The sequence below is a fragment of the Aptenodytes forsteri genome, unplaced genomic scaffold, assembly GCF_000699145.1.
Source record: "Aptenodytes forsteri isolate BGI_AS27 unplaced genomic scaffold, ASM69914v1 Scaffold119, whole genome shotgun sequence".
Taxonomy (NCBI): Eukaryota; Metazoa; Chordata; class Aves; order Sphenisciformes; family Spheniscidae; genus Aptenodytes; species Aptenodytes forsteri.
The window spans coordinates 5280087-5299768 of NW_008796165.1; the positions used below are offsets into that span (position 1 = coordinate 5280087).

Genomic DNA, 19682 nt, shown 5'->3' on the forward strand with positions numbered 1-19682 from the left:
GCGGAGCCTCTCCAGCCATGGGCAGAGGGATGTGGGGTGCGGTGGCCGGGGACCCGCTGCTGCCCAGGTCTGTCCCTGGTGCCTGATCGGGGTCTGTTATCGCCCCTGTCTTCTGGGGATTGCGGATCAGGCCCCAGGTTCACGCCGTTTTCATCTGTTTGGGGAAAACTTGTCTCTGGGCATGTAGCTGGTAGAAGAACATCGTTGTGTATAGATGATGCTTTGTAGTTATGGAAAAAAACTGTCCCTGGGAGAGCTTCCAAGTGTTTTGTGAGAGGGCTGGTAACTATGAATAAGTAGATGTTTAAGACAAAACAGAATGTTATGATGCTATGCTCTATGTCATACAGGTCAAAGAGTCTCATCTAGTGCTTTCTATGTCAAATCCCTTTTTCTGTGCCAGCAGGTGGTTAAAACCATGCCTCAATCTGAAGAGAACTGTTAAAACAGGAAACAGATCAATGACTTATTTATCTTCATGCCTCACTAAGTGAAATTTAGATTTCAGTGTGAGGCCTTTCACCTGTGTAACAACAGATGCCGTGGGAACCTCTGGGGACTTTCATGTAGTTTGTTCTGTGCTATTGACTGTTCCTTTTTTTCCCTTCTGCTTTTTTCGGGGAGGAGGGAGCACGAATCTTAGTACAGACCAGCCTGCTCTTTTACAGATTGAAAGGTGGTAGCTATTTTTGTAATTAGGAGAATATTTTAGCCCTAATGCAGGTTAAACTGTAGACCATGGTGACCTTGGTGGTGTTGCCGGCTCTGTCCTTTGGCAGTGGGGGTGAGTAATGATTGTGTCTGTTCGGAGATACTCAGCTGGCTGGGTGGATTGTCTGTGTGGTTAGGTGCTTACTGAGTGTGACAGCATTGCATCTATCTTCTGGTCTCACCAGCTGCCCCTGAGTTGTTTTTTCTTGATTCTGTTTTTCAGACTCGTAAGAGACAGAAGCCTGTCAGTGAGATGGAGAGCGGAGAATGTTACAGGTCGCCTTTCCGGAAACCCTTGGCTCAGCTGACCAATAGGCCTCACTGCCTGGATAGCAGTCAACATGTAAGTGGGTGTTACTGCTAGTACACCGTAGCAGGTGGATTGCGTATGCAGCTCATTCATCAAGGGAGTCCAAATGCTTCCATGGACCCATTTAATCAGAGGTGTTATGGAAGTGCCACACATACATAGAGTCTTTAGGATGCACCTCTTGCTAGCTGCAACCATTAAATGTTGAAGGGGGTGTGGTGGGGGTACTTTCTATAATGGAAATCCTGAATAAGAGAGTTTGGTGGGGTCTAGGTGAAGGACAGTGCCCAGGGACATGGGTAGCTTTCCATACAGGCAGCTCAAGTGCTGTCTGCTTGCCTGGTTCTCTCTGGACTTCCACTGCTGGAGACTGGGTGCTGGACTGGCTGGGTGCTTGCTGGTCCGGCATGGATGTTTCTACAACGGTAACCCAGCTCCTTTAGAGGAAATGAATTGCCTGACTGAGTTACCAAGGCAGGGGGAAGCAATAGCATTTAAAGAAGTGAATAATGTGAGTGGATTTGAGAAGATGGGAGTTATGAAAAATCAATTTCATGCATTAGAAAACCCAAAGGAAAATAGTTTTGAAAAGCAGAGTTGGCAGGGGGAATTGTGCTGGTTTGTTACTTTCTTCCTTTTGGATATTCTTGAAAACAGTTGGAGTTGAAGCTTGAATAGAGGGACTCTCAGCACTTGGCAAAATTGAGTTCTCAAAAAATGTCCTGGGTTTGCCTTCTTGAGCAATCTCTGATTTCAGACTTCTTAAGTGTGTTTTCTTTCTGAATTCCTAGGAGGCTTTTATCCGCAGCATTTTGTCCAAACCCTTCAAAGTCCCCATTCCAAATTATAAAGGTAAGATGAAGAGGTTTAAGGATCATCTGTGTTGGCTGACTCGGGTAAAACAGATGATGCTTGGGCCTGTCAAATATATCTGTGAGGATTATTATTTTTTGCACCGATGCCTATGTTCCAGAAATCCTGACTTAACTTTGGAAAAAAAAAAACAAACCTGGCACATTAGCAAAGTCTTCATATTTCTTACTAGTGTTTAGTTTGGATAATCCTACATTTCAGAATTGGATTTTGTATTCTTACTGCTATGTATTTGATGTAGTGCCAGAAGATTTTGCACCATATCACAAATACAAAAGCAAGATGAATTCCAAGCGATGAAGGTTTACCATCTAAATAATACCCTGATGATACTAACAGACAGAAGGCTGGAGGTGAAAAAGATAATATGTGCCAGCTTTCTTTCTACTTGGCTTGGTGTGTTGAGTCTCAAGGTGATCTTCAAAGCAAGGCAGTTTTGAAATTCAAAGCCTCAGCTGGTTTGAATCAGTGAAACACAAGATCTCAGAAACAAATGGGCCTGTTCTTGTCCCCTTCTTCCCCTTCACCCTCCAGCCGAAAAATTCAAATGCAGATCAATGTTTCGCTCAAACTTTAGTTATAAAAGTAGTCTGTAAGCAGACACTGACTATGAAATGACAAGCCCCAAAAGAGTTTGACAAAGTTAGCTTGTGGGAAAGCAGATTTGTCAGGAGGCTGAAACAACTGTAACTGGGGTAGCTGCTTTCTGTCGCTGTTATCTTCCTCTCTTAATTGGATGATGAGGCTGTTTCATGTGCTCTTTTCTTGGCGTGCCGTGCACGGTTGCCTCAGCTTGTGATACGCTCTCATTTCGCAAGGAGCTTTAGCAAGCAGCGGGCAAATTGACCCTGCTTGAATCTTTCCCAAGCAAAATCAATCCTGGGAGCAGAGTTGCCTACGTTTTGATGGGAAAAGGGATTTCTATGCATGTTCTTTTTGTGTTCATCTCCATTCCAAAACTGTGACATCAAAATATAATACTAGAAAAAGGGACTCATGCTTGGTTTCTGCTTTTCACAGAAATTGGCTTCAAGGCCAAACATCTACTATTGCTCAGCAGAAAGAAAATAATACCCTAGAGTAGGTAATGGCAGTATGGCGCTAACTATGATACTGTAAAACTTCATCACTGTTAAAGATCAATTCCTGACCTTGCATTAAAGCTACAACTCTGGCTAAGTCTGGGTTAGGTGATCCAAAAAGAGGATTTGACCCAGTATATACTATGTGTGTGGGAATGTATTTACTGAGCTGCTGAGGCATACATTCTGGAACCCTGCTTGTCTTTCAAAGAACTAGAACAACAACCTTTGGGTACTAGGAGTAGCTGCGATGCCCAGAGATAGCTGAGGGAGACATTGTGCCTGTTTATGGTTGGATGCCAGTGGCACAGATCTGGGACGAAGCCGTCGGTCACCTTGCAAGAGAGCTTATACTGTTGTGTGTCAGCATATATGGCATCTGCTGCACCCAGTCGTACCCATTTTGGTGCACCCAATGTGGTGGGCAGTGCCATTGCTCCATCGTTGCCTCTGTTCCTTCATTCTATTCTTTCCTGCTGCAGAGCTACCCACTGTGTGCTGGCAGAGTGCTGCCAAACAACTGCCCTGCGTAGGTTTGCTGTTTGCACTAGTTGTGCCTGCATCTCCACTCCAGCACCCAATTAATTCACTGTTCCTAAACGTAATCAGTCTTCTGCAAGGCTCTGCTTTCTTTCAGGAAGAAGTTGTTCTTTGAGTTGTGCCTTTGTTTGCTTTCAGGGCCACTGGGCTTGCGCGCGCTGGGTATCAAACGGGCAGGGCTGAGGAGTCCTCTCCATGACCCTTTTGAGGAAGGAGCTCTGATTCTATACGAGCCCCCGCTGCTGAGTGCCCACGACCAGCTGAAAATAGACAAGTGAGTCATCACCTGGCACAAATGCTTCAGCTCTGACCTCCTTGTAGGTGTAGATTTGTGTGCTTTCTTCCCAAATGTGTCTGAACTGGGGTCTGAACATCAAGGGAAGTTTGGTTCCAAGTATTCTGCCTCTGAATTGGTTCAGATATGGTAACAATCAAAGAAGGAATGTACCCATGCCAGATTGTTTGTGTTCTTCCACAGGCTGTTTCATGCAGGGAATGAGGATGCACACGTGGAGAAGCTGCTTAGAAAAATCTTACGGCTTAGTTGTTAGTCAGGAAACATCAACATCTAGGGACAAGCAAAGGGAGATGACTGACAGTCAAACGTTAGGCTGCCTAATGGTTTTTATTTTTAAGTAGTTCCTTCTGTGCTGTTGTTATGACTTAAAAGGCCTGTCAGCTGGATCTTCATGGACAGAGGAAGGGGTTCCTCTCTCCAGTAATGCAGTTACAATATTGTTATTGAAACAAGGAAAATAATAATGACACTTAAACTGTGTCTCTGAACCACATTCTGCCCTTGTTCTAACCACAGCCCAAATACATGGTTTCACTGATGTTTTAGGTTGTAGATCAGGCCCCTGTGACTTCATTCTCAAAACTGAATTACTCCATTTCTCACTTTCTTGTTGGCAGTTGCTTCCCTCATGCCACTGGGGAGTCCTCAGTATAGCAGTGAGATTTTAAAAAAACTAAACATATGCTGTGCCGAGTTCATTAATCACACTGTCTTCTTCCTTGACTGCCTCCTGCAGGGACAAAGCACCTGTCCATGTTGTGGTGGATCCTGTCCTCAGCCGTGTTTTACGGCCCCATCAGAGAGAAGTAAGTTTTCCATCGGGACCTGAGGGTATGGCTGGAGGACTTGGTGCATTTCAAAAAGCTGTAGTTCCTCTGCTGCAATTGTAACCCAGCAACTGTGAGGTCTACATAGACCTCGCAGACTAACAGTCTGTGACAGTCTAACAGACTCTAACCTGTTGCAACTGCAAAGTGAAACACTTGTTTTAACCATCTTCTTAGAGGCCTGAATGCTGCAAATACTCTCTGTCCTGTGTTAAGCGAGAGGACATGCTGGGAGTATTACAACAGTCCTGTTTGCCCTTAAAAATGTGGAAATTTACTGCTTTCTTGTGGATAAGAAGTTTCTCTTCTCTTGCCTCTGGTCTAGCGGGTCAGAGCACTCCCAGCCTAAACATGATGCTGCCTAATGCACAGGTGTGTTCTCTGTGGGGTTGTAGGTCAGGTGAGCTGATAGTGGAAACTGGGGAGTTCCTGTGACCATCGTGCACTGGTTGCACAGGTCTAGGAAGGCGTGTTGGCTGACTTTTGTGTCACCAATGATACCTTAGGAAAAGACCAGATTCTGCAGGGAGATGGAATCTTGCAGAGTCAGGGCTGAAAGTCCAGCCTTTACTTATCTTGAAGTCTGGAGATGTAGCTCTGCTGAGTGCAACGCGGTGTGGAAGGTGATGGGATATGGTTGCAATAAATTATGTTGCAGCCCAATCTTGAGTTGGCACGGCAGACTGTCCACCACTGTGTTTTGCTGGGCAGCAGAATTAATTGGATCCGCAGTCTGAGCCAGGAAACACTGAAGCTGCTCTTTCTGGTACCATGGTTCCCAACACAGTGCGGAGTAGATTCCTACTTCATTGCACTTTATTCAGAGGCTACCCTTTGTAGGTGTGAGCTGTCCATGACCTACATAGACTTGGAATTCGCCAGTGGAGAGTGCTGAAAAACATTTTGTATCATAAATATGGGCAACATCACAATATTGAAGCAGCGTGTACTAATCTCCAAATAGCTAATGTAGGTATCTGGACAGTTTGAAGTTCATCACAGATGCAGTATATTATCGTTTAAGCCTAGAGGCAGCACAGATGGAAGCTGTGATTGCTGATCTTGCAGGCTAAGCAGGTCAAGCTGGATGTGTCCCTGCATGGGAGATCTTCAGATGGCTCTGAGAGTGCTGTAGGCTGCTCCTAGCTTGTACTTTTATCTCAGAGTTGGTATTGAACCTGTGACCCAGTGTAATGCTCGTCTCTGGCTACATAGCTGGAGGCACTCTGTTTTTGGGTAAGATACTGCCTGCTGGTGCTTTTGTCAAGTAACGATAGTTATGTTAGTGCCCTAGGCACACTGTCTGTTTTTTGACAGCTAGATATCTCTGATAAAGCAGTCTCTGTTCTAGTCTGACTAATAAGTCTTTGCCTGCTAAGATTCCTGCGCTGCTTTATTCAGGTGATGCTCCCAGACTTGTACAGCTTCGCTCCGTCTTTGTCATGTCTTTTGCCCAGTTGCTGGGAGGTTATCCAACTGGATCCCCAGTCAAATGCACTCTTTTAGTCAGTAATGTATTTCATAATTGTTCAACTGGCTTAAATAAACTTCCTTAACCTGTTGTTAAGGGCCTAAGAAAGAAAGAAAAGGACTTGGAGGACCTTCACTTGCACCTTCATCTTCCAGTCCTAAATAGTGGAGCACAGAGGGGTGAATCCGTCCAGGTGTGTTTAGGTTGTGTCCCTCACTCCCTGCTCTGTTGACACAATGCAGGGAGCTTGTACGTTCTCAGCACAATGACCTGGTTTTCTCTGATTCTCTCATCACATGATAGAGGAACATTTTGCAGAGGCTGTCTCTTTTTTTTCCCTTTTATCTGTCTTTGGTGACATGTCAGAGCCTAATGCAGGGCTGAGCTCTTCTCCCACCATATGACGTGGGCTATAACCTCAGCCCTGTGTCTTCTCTGAAACTAAATCTGCTTTGGACCTTGAGTCCCCAGGTGAGTCATTGCGCTTCTAGGCAGAAGCGATGAGGGCTGCTGAGGGTATTCTGGGAGTTAATCAGGCAGCAGAAACAATTCTGCTCACTCTGTGATTCTGTGTTTTTAAAACTACCTAATTGGGTGTTGTTAAGATGATTAACCTGTTTGCAGTGATTGATGCAGGTTAGCTGATGGCCTGGGCCTATCTACTGCAGCCAAGGGTAGAAATTTCTGGGAGTTTATCTCAGGAAGCTAGTTATAATTGTACAGTTAAAATGTAGTAAGATTTTGTGCATGTTATGAGGTACGTTTTGGCACCAGTAATGTTGTTCCAAACCAGATGTGCCTGCATTTTTCCTGAGTCTCGGGTGATTTCACTCTGTCTCATTAGAACACTGCATGTCCCCAGGGATGTGCTACACAGATTTGCTGTTTGTTGTAGGATCAGTCCTGTGCGTTGTGGTAATGAAGCTGTAATGAAGCTGTCATTCTGCTGGTGTCCCCATCCTGCTCTGAGAGAACAATTTTTTGGCAGGGAGTGAAATTCCTCTGGGACTGTGTGACAAGCCGGCGGATCCCTGGGAGTCATGGCTGTATCATGGCAGACGAAATGGGGCTGGGCAAAACCCTGCAGTGCATCACACTCATGTGGACGCTTCTCCGGCAAAGTCCAGACTGCAAGCCTGAAATCGAGAAAGCCATGGTGGTGTCTCCCTCCAGCCTGGTGAGAAACTGGTACAATGAAGTAGAGAAATGGCTGGGGGGAAGGATCCAGCCGTTGGCCATTGATGGAGGCTCCAAAGAAGAGATTGACCGTAAATTAGGTACAGAAATGTTTGCAAACGGTGCGGTTGGCTGGCTTAGGTCAAAATCTTGCATTGGAAGAAGCCTACAGCAGCTCATGTGAACATCTCTGAGCTGTCATTAGAGCTCAGGAGACTGATGAAAGTCTCTCCACTAACATATTTAGATCAGGCCTTTGCTTGTTTGGTAATAGTTGATCTTTTGGAATAATTCAAGTCCAGTCATGTGCTTAAGTTAGGGCAGTCCCAGTGCCTCTTCTTTGCTCCAGCCAGAAGCCAGGAAAGGAGTGGGCAGAGGTGGGAGGGGGATGGAAATGGGGACAGTTGTGGGCAAGGGAGCATGGGTATATGTGGGTGGAAGGGATGCTACAGAGTAAATGCAACAGACAGGTTTTCCTAGATTTTTAAGGCAAAAGTTTTGACTACAGAGCTTGAACCCTTTTCTATTAGTTTTCCTCATCCCTTTTTATTTCCTTTTCCCCCTTTCCCTCCACAGTTGGCTTTATGAACCAGCGTGGCCTGCGAGTGCCTTCACCCATCCTGATCATCTCCTACGAGACCTTCCGACTCCACGCCGAGGCAGTACAGAAGGGCAGTGTTGGGCTGGTCATATGTGATGAGGTACAGGGGAACCTTTAAAGAGAATCTGTTCCTGATGTTTTCTTGACATCTGGGCAAAACTGGCTCAGCTTTCTTAAAAGCAGGGAGGGCAGTGGGAAACAAGGTTTAGCTGTGGACAGCATGCATTCTGGTGTTTGAGAGGCGCTGGGTAACCGGATCATCCATACTGGCTGAGCCTGAACAAGAGAGGGTGTTTTCAGGAGCTGAGATATGAAGAAAATCCAGGTGGTGGTAACTCTGACCACTTCATAGGTCCCTGGCAGGGTGGGGGCACCTACTAGGGTCCTCTCGATGTGAAATATGTAGCAGAAAGGAGGTCCACAGCCTGCCTCTGACTCTGAAAGAGACCTTAATCTGTTGGGATGGTAGTGCCCTGGCTCACTGATCTGGTTTTCATTTGTTTGTGTCTGTCTTTGCTAAAGTGAGAAGTGCTTTCTGTTTGGCCTGGCCTCATGTTCTGCCCAGTAATTTTTAACTTGGCTCTGTTTTGAGCAAGAGGTTGGACTGGGGACTCCTGAGGTCTCTCCCAACGTAAATGATTCTGTGATTCAGCATGCTCTTGTGTGTAGCGTTGGCTGCTGTCAGCCATTTTATCTGGCCATCTTATTCAGTGCTTGTGCGGGAGTTTGAAGGGCACTCCCATGGCAGGACCCTCTTCCCCTCTCTGTAGCCTCCTGCTTGGGGCAGAGGTAGGTGAGCTGGGTGAGGAGTTACCTCATGTGTTTCTTCTTCAAGAAGGGACAGACCTGGCTTGACTCCCTGTTCGCTGACTGCTGGATCTAGGTTTGCCAAGCCTGTGTTGTCAAGCTCTGCTTTCACATGGCTGAAATGGAGTTGTTTTGTCATTTGTTGCTCCCTATTTGTGGTTATAGGTAGTGAGAGCCAGAGATGCTCTGAAGGACAAAACAAAACAAGTGTCCTGTGCCTCCTTGAAACGATCAAGCTGCGGGCCTCAGCCACGGTTCAGGTGTCTGCCACTGCCAGTTAGAGGGGATTTGTTAAATAGCGGTGCCACCCAGTGGTTTGGTTTTGTATTTGCTAGAACAGTGCTCAGGGGAGGTTAAAAAGAGCAAGCATCCTCACAAGTGTAACTCCCACACCTCTCAGTGCCCCTGGGATGGGGCCAGCAGCTAGGGATGCTGGGAATGCAGGTCCTTGGCCTTGTGTCTTCCGTATGTTCCAAATAAATACAGTGGTGTGGTCTGGCACTTGTAAAAAGCATCTCATCACTTATGCTTTGTCCTACAGCATAGCACTCAGATGCTAATTAAGTTGCTTTTCCCAGGCATGGGAAATGGGGCCTGTATTGAGATTACCCCTGTAAGAGGTGCAGAACCTCTTTTTATTAGTGTGCAAAGGCGTGGCAGTCCTGGATATAGGTGGTCTGAATGGCTTGTGATCTTGACCTTTAGTGATGCAATGGCACTGAACTCTGGACCAGTAGTTAGTTGGTAGCTGAAAATGTCCCCATCTTTGAACAGGAAACAGTTCTTATAGTTAGACCACGTGGTGGTGGTTATTTTCATGGTAGGCCCTCTTGCCTGGGTGTGACTCAGATGTACCTAGTCTTGGAAGCTTGTAATGTCATGTTTCCTCACGTAATGGCTTCAGGTTTCCCACCAGATTCTTGCCTTTGAAAGAAGTCTGTCAGCAGTTGAATACACGTACAACACTTAGTCCACTACCAGGAATGGGAAAAGTGGTGAGATGCCTTGTGGGAGATACAGCATGTCAGTGTTGATGAGGATCTCCAAGCTGCTTCCCATCAGGGCCACTGGATTTATCAGCTTCATTCCTTTTTTCTTTTTTCAAAGGGCCATAGACTGAAGAACTCTGAAAACCAAACATACCAGGCTCTCAACAGCTTAAATACACCTCGACGAGTCCTTATCTCAGGCACCCCCATTCAGAATGACCTGCTTGAATATTTCAGCCTGGTGCACTTCGTCAATTCAGGCATCTTAGGTAAGACACGAATGTGTGAGACATGACAGAGGGGGGAAGTTGATGGCAAGGCCTCCCCTAGCTACCAGTGCCAGTAAAAGCAGCAACCAAGACATTAGTGAGAGGAAAGGTCATGTACAGTTTGGAGACTTATTCTCCTTCAGTTTGTATCCAGAAAGTCTAGATCAGGATCCCCTATTGTAGAAGCTGTATATCACCAGAGTTCTGTTTCAAGAAGATTGTAATTTAAAGTACACCAGTCTAACAGGTGTTTTGGAAGGGGAATTAATTATTAAGGTAAAATGAATATATAAGCCTGAGTACTACATGGCTGATCTTGTGTAGCTATACTGGTCAGCCAAAATGTCCATGTAGGCTAGGAGTTTCTCTGACGATAAGTCCTTGGAGATACTGCAGGAGTTCCTGGGCAGGAAGAGCCAGCTCATAATGGTACTTCCCACAACACTCCCAGGCTATAGCAAATTCAGAAACCTAAGCCAGGAATGATGTCTTTGTAGGAGAGGCTCTGTGGAGAGGAGGGTTTGACATGGCATGCTCTCTGTGTTGAGTACAGAGGCAGCCTGGGAGACAGCTTTTCCCTGCTCTCTCTCTCTCGTATGCATCTGGCACAGGAGGTTGAAGTGACTGGTGCAAGGTGGAATGGTGTACCTTGTGGCAGAGTTAGGCAACAAAGCCTGAATTCCTGGCGGTCTGCTGTCCCGCTTTCAGATAATCTGAGAGAAAGCTGAGTGTGGTGTCTAGCATTTGGAGTTAAGTCTGCTCTTGTTTTTTAAGGCAAGGGAGGCCTGTGAATATGGGGTTAACTTCATCTGAGATAGAAAGAAAAGAGTCTGGAGGAGGGATACTGATTACTGTGAGTCTTCAGGATCAAATGCCTTCTACAATTGCTGGTAGCAGACTGAAATATTCTGCCTCTGGCTCCTATGCTCTACTTACGTCTGCGAGCTCTGTTATAATTTTAAAAGTAAAGTAGTCTTTACATCCTCTCCTGCATCACTGGGTTAGGAGCAGGTCTACTGCTTTCCAGTGTGGAGCGGCTTGTCTTTGTCAAGAGAGGTCATTTTTTCCGTCAAGGAATGAAAATAAACCAATCTGTAAATCATTTCCTTGTTGCTGTAACTTGTCACCCATGTTTCTCTCGGATTGTTTGGCATCCAGTCCAAGAGGCTTCTCATTAATTCTAGTGCACGCACAGCTCTAGTTAAACACCACTCATTAGATTCTTAGTCTTACAAGCAGCATTTGGGCTGTATCTTTTTCTGTTCAGCTGTTCTGCCCACAGGATTTCTCAAGGAAAGGATGGGAGGGGGTGGTAGATGTTCTACATCTGCTTTTTCCATGTGCTTCAATTTTGGGTAGTTATTACAGGGAGCTGATGTGATTTCCCCTGCCCCCTTGACCTGTACTTTAGGCAAGACTAGTCTCCCTGTACTTCCAGTTTGTTCTTTCTGAGATGAGGTTAATACTGTAACTACTGCCAGCAAAGCTGCATGCATGCAGTAGTCATTTTTCTCACTTTCAGCCTGTGACCAGTAATAAGCAACTGATTACAGATAACTTTGGAACAGGCACACGTAATGCCTGTGCTGTTGTTTGCAAGGACAAAATCTGGGAGTAAAAGTATAGCTGGAATGTGAGCAAAAACATACATGCCTGACTGGTCTCACGTTTAACTAAAATTGTATGACCTTTGGCAGTGCATTGTTGGAGTACAAAATGATTTTCCGTTGTACAGATTTGCCTGCCTTGTTTGAATCTTTCCTGGCTAGAAAGGAAAACAAATCATACCGACGGGGCGAGAGTTTGTTTTACCTGATGGGCCCCGTGCTTGTGGTATGATAACTGGGCTTGTGGGGTACTGATCAAAGGTTATTTGGTAGTAGTTGTCACCTTTTCACTTCTGTTTTGTACAGGGACTGCACAGGAATTTAAAAGACATTTTGAAATTCCCATCTTGAAAGGCAGAGATGCAGATGCAAGTGAAGCTGAGCGACACAAAGGAGAAGAGAGGCTTAAAGAGCTGATCAGCATTGTGAACAGGTGTGAACTTCATCCCTCTTCTCTTTGCAGAGCTTTTGCATAAACCCTTGCTGTGCGCTGGTGTCTCTCCAAATTACAGTTGTAGCTGTAATGAATTCTCTTGCCAGTTAGGTCTATTCAGCAAGTGATTGTGCAAGTATTTATTGCCTAAGAAATCTACATAGCATGTAGGTTTAGTCTGAAAAATAGCACATTGAAATGGCACAGTTAGCTGCAGTCACCCCCAAGCAAATGCACTCAGATACTGAATCATGATTTGACTCTTATGTTTCTGTTTTCTCCTGGGATCTGAACAGTCAGGTAGCATCCTTTTATTTGTGTTAACATAACTACAGTGTAGACTGGGTCAGACTTGGGATCCATCCAGCCCAGATGTATAGTGGCAGACAGAAGGAGTATAAGGAATGTCGCTCAGTTTTGCTGTTGATTGCGAAGTCACAGAAGAGTCCAGCTCACACTTTCATAGGTGTGCTGGCTCTGTAGGGCTAATGGGATTAGACTATTAGGGTCAGAGATATGACTTTTGATCCCCAAGAAGCACCTCTGTGATGTAAAATGCTGTCTTATTTCTCTTTGGTTGATTTTTGGTATTTGTTTAAACCTGGTTTCTTTTCTATTCATGAATACAACCAGTTTATCCACATCTGCTGTCAATCGCTTCCCTCTATAAGAACTCTTACTAGAGACTCTTTTGAATTCTCAGCATTGCTGGTGTCTTCATTTCTTTTTTTTTTTCAATCTGAACTTTTGCAACCATCACTAATACAATCCTGCAGTTCACAGTTATGGTAAATTGCATTTCACACTGAGTACAGCCTCTCTGTAAAGACAGCCCTGACCTTGTCTCGGGTCAGCTTGCAGAAGCCTAGGGAAAGGAAAGGTTGGGAGGAGAAGAGCTTATTCCTTCTTGAAGTGCAGTTATTTCTTTTTATAGTTGATGGAAAATGGGTGTAAAAGTGTGTTCAGGAACGCTTGTGCCTGGCTGTGTCGAGGTCTGTGTCCTTTCCTTTATTGTGCAACAGTCGTGATACACAAATAGGGAAGATAAAGCACATAAGTAGTAACAGATGAATCAGTTGAATTTTGTAGGAATTACAAATGAGACAGTGATGTGAAGATAATGTGGAATCATAGGTCTAAGGCTGGAAGAGGCCTGGGGGAGGCGTCTAATCCATCTTGCTGTCCCAAGGTAGAAGGTGTTAGACCTAAACCGTCCCTTACTTTTAACCCCCACCCAGCACTGAAAACCTTACAAATTCCCCAGGACACCTTTTCCAGGGCGTCACTGTCTTCGCAGTTAGAAAATGCTCTTAATGTGTAATGTAAATCTTTAAGCCTGTTACTTTTCATCCTACTGCTTATGGGTTTGGAGACCAGATTATTCCTTTCTTTAACAGCCTTTGACAGATTTTGGGGCTGTCATGTATCCCTGCTGTCTGTCTTCTATAGGTTTCATAACATCATATTTTTTATTTTTCCTGGCAGAACTGGGTTTCTGCACCTCTTTCTTATTCTGGTTACTCAGTTCAGCAATTTTTCTAGTCCATCCCATCTTTTCTGAAGTGTGGTAGAACCACTCCATGGGGCATTTCTAGAGCCCCAAAGGCTATGCCCTTTGCTGAAATCTTGGGCCAGACAATGAACCCATCTTGGCTGAGGATGGCTTCTAAGTTATTACGTGGGAAGCTGCCTGCTTGTACTTTGGGTTATGTCCATGGTGTGTGGTGGTTAAATCCTGTCCTTGTTTGCTGTCCGTGCCACTGATGTGTTGTAGCTCAAGTTGAGAATGCCGTTGGTAGTCTGAGGAAGAGATGAGTTTCTCTCGTAAGGGACTGGGCTCTGTTAGGTGGAATTATGCCTGATCCCTCCAAATCTTATGAACCAAATCCGGAAGCCTCACAAAGACAGTGGGTTATATTGGGCTCTGTAGCATGGGCTGATGGAGTCTCTCAGTGTGGCTTAGTGTGGATGGTGGGTGTCTGGCCTTTGCCTTGTGTTGGACTGTCACAGACTTTTGGAGATTAGATATCAAAGGGACTTTGTGTTGAGCTCGTGAGGAATAATACTGATAAAACAGAGTTTTGATGTCATCCAAGCATCTGATCTTCATTTCCCTCCCTGCAGGTGTTTAATCCGAAGAACTTCAGACATCCTCTCCAAATACCTGCCGGTGAAGATTGAGCAGGTGGTCTGCTGCAGGTACCAAAAAGCTTGTACTGTACCTAGGAAAAGGGAGGGGGAAAAGGGAGGAGCAACAGGAAGGACTAAAAAGTTGCAAAAATCCCTTCAACGCTTATGGTGACTGCTTCCCTCTAAAAAAGAGATTGTAGCCGTTGGCACTATGTTGTTTTTTCCTCCTGAAGCAGGGATTGACAACCCACAGCTGGTGGTTCTGCCAGCCAGCTGGTGTGCTCTGGGCAGCCGTGTACAGCAGAGCCCTGGGCCGTGCAGAGTATCTGCAAGCTTCTCTTCCAGCTCTGGGCTGAGATATCAATGCTCTACCATCACCCTTGGAGGCGGTTCTAGGCTGTCTGTGCTGTAGCTAAAAAATTGAGCACTGGAGCTAAAAGGAACACTCCGTGTGGATGGAGGAGGAAGGATGGGGTTGGTTTGGGGGCAGGCTGGGACTGCAGAGCTCTTGTTCTGTTTCAGACTGACACCTCTGCAGGCTGAGCTGTATAAGAACTTCCTGAAGCAAGCCAAGCCAGCGGAGGAGCTGAAGGAGGGCAAAATCAGTGTGTCATCTCTCTCTTCCATCACTTCCCTGAAGAAGCTCTGCAATCGTGAGTTGTTCCAGTCATGTAATGGGTTCGGTTTTTGCACTGTTGGTGGGGTTTTTTTTGGTCTCCCTTGTGCACTCCACAGTCTGAGCTCTGTTTGTTCTCCAGACCCTGCTCTTATCCATGATAAGTGTGTGGAAGAGGAAGAAGGTTTTACGGGAGCCCTGGACTTGTTCCCTGCTGGGTACAGCACCAAATCTGTGGAGCCCCAGCTTTCAGGTACTGTGGAACTCCACAGTACAAATGTGCTGCCTAACACGGGCAACCATGAGACTGTATTTAGCATCTTATCAAGTGCCTCTCCAAGGTCTGGAATTTGGGAACTTCTGCTCTAGCTTTCTTCTTTCTTTTTTATCCAGGAAAGATGCTGGTTTTGGACTACATCCTTGCTGTTACAAAAAGCACCAGTAATGACAAGGTAGTTTTAGTGTCTAACTACACTCAGACACTGGACCTATTTGAAAAGCTCTGCAGGAACAGAAGGTTTGTCTTTGGGCTTCATTTGTTTAATTCTGCGAGACTGTACTTGCAGCCTACACTGTAAAAGAAACTGGCTATTTTTTAAGTTTCTGTCAGCAGGAACTTGTGATCTGTCTTTTACCTCAATGTTCCTGAATCGGAACTAATGTGACTTGTGCTTTGGCTGCTAGGGTCACTCAGCAGAAAAGCTCTGGCCCTCTGCAAAAGCTCCTAAAGCCTAGGCCCTTGTTACAAGGCTGTTTGTGAATGATTTTTCTCTTTCGAGTAGGATGCTCTAAAGGTCACAGCAGTCTGTCTGATTGTGGTAAATGCTGTATATTCTAGGTATTTATATGTCCGGCTGGATGGCACCATGTCCATTAAAAAGAGAGCAAAGATTGTGGAGCGATTCAACAGCCCATCAGTAAGTAGAACCTGCCAGATGTAAGCAGCTCTCCTGCCAGTTCTGAATGCTGTGAGTAAAAGTATGGCTGCCTCTGTAGTTTAATCCAAGCCTGCCTTTTTCCACAGAGCCCTGAGTTTATCTTCATGTTAAGCAGCAAAGCAGGTGGCTGCGGTTTGAATTTGATCGGGGCTAACAGACTGGTTATGTTTGACCCAGACTGGAATCCAGCTAATGATGAGCAGGCCATGGCTCGTGTGTGGCGGGATGGCCAGAAGAAGACATGCTACATCTATCGACTGCTTTCAGTGAGTCTTATTCCTCTCACCTCCTCAACATGGAGTTCTTGGTGCCAGCCCAGACTGCAGCTGCCGTGATTGGGACCAGAAGGGGAAGAAGTCTTTTGTGTTGGTGACCAGAATTGATTGGAACTTAATTGCTTCCTACCCTTAGATGTGTTGCCGGGGAAAACCATGAAGGTTCAAGCTGGAGGGTCATTACTGCCGGCCTTGGTTTCTAATGGTGACTGGCTTCTGAGAAATAGAAACAACTGTGGCTTTCCAGATAAGATGCTCCTTTGAAGTCATTTAGGCATCTGACTTCTTTAATTTCGTGGGGTGTCTGATGCCGAAGTTGCTGTTTTTCAGTCTGGCTGCAGTCTGTTTTGGTTGGGTGTACATGTGCTTAATAAACAGCAAGTGTATTTCCAGAATTACAGCAGCTTTTGGAATGGGGCTGCCAGTTAGCAGGTAGAGTAGTGCTCTGTAAAGGAAAAGCACAAAGGAGACTAGTCTTTTCAGGCTGCTGAAACACTTTGTCCAGCAGTGCCAGTAGTGATTACTGCTCAGAAATGTCCCCTCTCTGCCCTTGTTCACCTTCACCTCTTATTACTTCAGACTGTGGGGGTTTTTTTTTGGTTTGGGTTGGGTTTTTTGTTGTTTTGGGTTTTTTTTGTAAGCTTGTGTTCCTTGATCAATTATTATTTTACTTTGACAAAACAGATGTTCTTTGCCCATCTCTTCCTTATAGTGTTCCACTCTCTCTGACCTGGCTGCACCTGGAAGCAGGGAACTCCTTTGCTTTTAGAAATAGGAAACCGGTCTGCAAATCATGACTAATCACCCCCCTCCTTTGTATTACATTTGTTTGCAAAACAGTCATTTTGCTCTTAGATTTTTTGCCTTAAAAATGTAGCATACTGGGCTTTTTGCACATCTATTCTAGAAGTAGTCATCTCCCTCTAGACAGCGGGTGTGATTGATCTGTGTGTGGGTGAACCAGCAAATACTGCTGATGCTCGTGTCACCCAGGGCTAGCCCTTGTTGCTGTTTTTTGGGGGAGGTTGTGTTTGGTGTTGTGTGGTTTGTTTTTGTGTGGGTGTTGTTTTTGGTTTGTTTTTTTTTTTTTTTTTGTCAGGGAATGGCTGTAACTGCTCAGCTCCTTTCCCTTCCTTCCTGTCAGCACGAGCTGGTGCAGTGTGTGAGCTCCAGCCACAAATGGCAGCTCCACCTCTTCCTCTTCTGTATCTCCATTGGATCCGCTCCTGTAGCCACGGTGAATGGCAAAAGAAGCAGAGTTGGGTTAGATCAGCAACAAAATAGGACATGGTTGGAGTGCAGCTAGTAAAACTTGCCTGTCCTCTGTACTGGTCTGGCAAGGCACTAAATGGTCCTGACAGCTTACTGCTGTTTGATCTGTGACACTTTCCCAACATAGTGCTCCTTTACTGTGCTTCATCTCTGACTCTCTCTCCTGTAGACAGGGACCATAGAGGAGAAGATATTCCAACGCCAGACCCACAAGAAGGCCCTCAGCAGCTGTGTGGTGGATGAAGAGCAGGATGTAGAAAGGCACTTCTCACTCGGGGAGCTGAAGGAGCTCTTCACATTGAATGAGAATACCACTAGTGACACCCATGACAAGTGAGTATACTGAATGACTAATGGATGGGGTCAGCAAAAAAAACCCTCCACAGTTTGGCCTACTGATTCAGGGGTTCCTCAGGCAGCAGGAGGAAGCTCAGAGAGAGGGGGCCTCAAGTGTCTCTGCTTCTGAAGCTGTTAACTACCTGGAGATGAGCACTTCCTTGTTGTCCTCCCTTTTTGTTGTCTTAGAAAAGCTGTGCTGGCTAGACAAGTGAGCAAACTATCTTGTTGCTGCCTGTGTTTGGAGGCTGTGAAATAATGCAGCTAATGAAAAGAGAGAAATTGGTCAGAGCTGTTCAAATTGGTGGATCCCAACTTGGTCCTTCCTTGCCGCTCTCCTGGTGGTTTGTGATCTTGAAATGCTGAGCTGCTTCCACTGCCAGGGCTGCTCCATCTGCTAAGAATTCACAAGGCCAACCCAAGTGCTGTTCTGGGGACTAAAAGAATCCTTTTCTCCATTGTCTGCCCTTCTCCCCCATCCCTGAGACCTGTGGTATTGTAGCCACCAGAAAGAGGACAGGGAGTGCAAGAAAATGCTTCACTGTGAAGGTTAAGACTCTTAGTTCAGGCAAGAAGTGAAGGGGATTAGTTTTAAGCTGACTCAAAGCTTAGCTCTATGTAGGTATCTTGTCTGCATGGCAACAAGCTTTGCTGGCAGGGCTGCTCCTGCTCTTTGTCTCCTTATGTGGCAGCTCAGTAGGGCATCTCCAAAACAGCCTGAGCACAACCTGGTGGCCATGGTGGGAGCCAGGCTGGAGCAGTTTGCAGCATGGTGTGCACTCTTGAACTTGGGAAGCCTGACGCAGTGCTAAGAATGTGTTAGCAGTAGGGGTGTTCACTCGAGATCTGCTCTAAGCAACATTCCTCACCTTTCAGGGGAAACTCCTGAACTTCCTCTGGGTCCTGCTGGACCATTCCCACATGGCTAAACATGAAGGGGGAGTGCCTCCAGAAACACAACCCCAGGGTTTCCAAAATGCGAGTCATTTCTTATCTGTCGCACATGCCAGAAGGTGGTTGTGTGTTTAAATGAAACGTGGTAGTAATTAATCCTGTCTGAAAATCCAGTTGCCAGTGTTGCAGGTGAAGGGGAGTTAATCCAAATGTTACTGGGCTGCATTTTTTTTTTAAACAACCCACATGCTAAAGAAGTGGAGGAACCTTGCACTGACCTTGCGCTGGCTCTGTTCCAGGATCAAGTGTCGTCGCTGTGTGAACGGCCACCAGATACGGCCCCCTCCTGAAGGGTCCGACTGTACCTCTGACCTCTCCCAGTGGAACCACTGCGCTGATAAGCGGGGGCTGCAGGACTCTGTGCTGAAGGCTGCATGGGATGCCGCTGTCACCTTCACTTTTCACCATCACTCCCATGAGGAGCAGCGAGGGATTCCCTAACAGGATACTGTCCCCTGTGGGGGCAAGGGCAGGCTGCTGTGGCAGTCCACCCCACTTTAATCTCTTTCAAGGAAAGGGGCAGTAGGTAGCAGTACCTGCTGGACTGTCGTGTGGCTGCGGAATAGCAGAACAGCGTAGTTTCCGAGAGGCTGGAAGGCCCTTGGCATTGTTCAGTCTACAGCAACAGCAAGGAGTCCATGTCTTTTTCTCTGCTGTTATATTGTGTGCCTGAAAAACAGCCCTTTGGGAACTGGGAGTCACTAGACCTTGTGCGCTTAATCAGGTTCAGCACTGGTCCTCATGCTGTTGGTGTCTGTGCCTTCTACTCAGCCAAGTTTTGTCTTCAGGTTTAAGTTAAGCGTGTAGTTTTATAGCACTTGATGTGCAGTCATGTTTTTTTCCTTGACAGCTAGGACTTACAGCTGCTGATCAGAAACTTGCAGGATCCATTTCTGTTGTGAAATGTGAACCTTGCTGATTACTTGGGAACAAGAGGTTTTGTACAAGAGAAAAAAATTTCAGCTTGTATGTTGAACATCTGGCCTGAAAGATCATGCAGGCAGTAGGAAATCAGGCTCTATTAAGGTAATTCCATTTCTAAAACCACTTGCTTTGTTATGGGCAGGATCCCCTAATCTAGCAGAGTGTTTTAATTAGATCACATTACAAGCCAGTAATAAAATTCACACTTTGGTACATTATGGGTCTTAAGTTATATTTTTATTA

The 19682-nt window shown here is 45.8% G+C and overlaps 1 protein-coding gene across 1 annotated transcript; it reads left to right on the forward strand.

Moving 5' to 3' along the window:
- The first annotated feature begins 939 nt into the window (after positions 1-939).
- On the forward strand, positions 940-19657 carry RAD54L (RAD54-like (S. cerevisiae)). The gene is made up of 16 exons (XM_019474168.1): positions 940-1054; positions 1813-1873; positions 3655-3790; positions 4551-4620; positions 7101-7389; positions 7865-7989; positions 9804-9954; positions 11868-11994; positions 14119-14193; positions 14647-14777; positions 14883-14993; positions 15134-15257; positions 15579-15657; positions 15765-15944; positions 17395-17558; positions 18755-19657. The coding sequence occupies exons 1-16, from the start codon at positions 965-967 to the stop codon at positions 18954-18956; spliced, it is 2115 nt and encodes a 704-aa protein (XP_019329713.1). The 5' UTR covers positions 940-964; the 3' UTR covers positions 18957-19657.
- The last annotated feature ends 25 nt before the right edge of the window (positions 19658-19682 follow it).

Coding starts and splice junctions, on each gene's coding strand:
- RAD54L (XM_019474168.1), top strand. CDS start 965: ATGGAGAGCGGAGAATGTTACAGGTCGCCTTTCCGGAAACCCTTGGCT. Junction 9,955..11,867: donor CGTCAATTCAGGCATCTTAG/GTAAGACACGAA, acceptor TGTTTTGTACAG/GGACTGCACAGGAATTTAAA. Junction 15,258..15,578: donor AAGCTCTGCAGGAACAGAAG/GTTTGTCTTTGG, acceptor TGTATATTCTAG/GTATTTATATGTCCGGCTGG.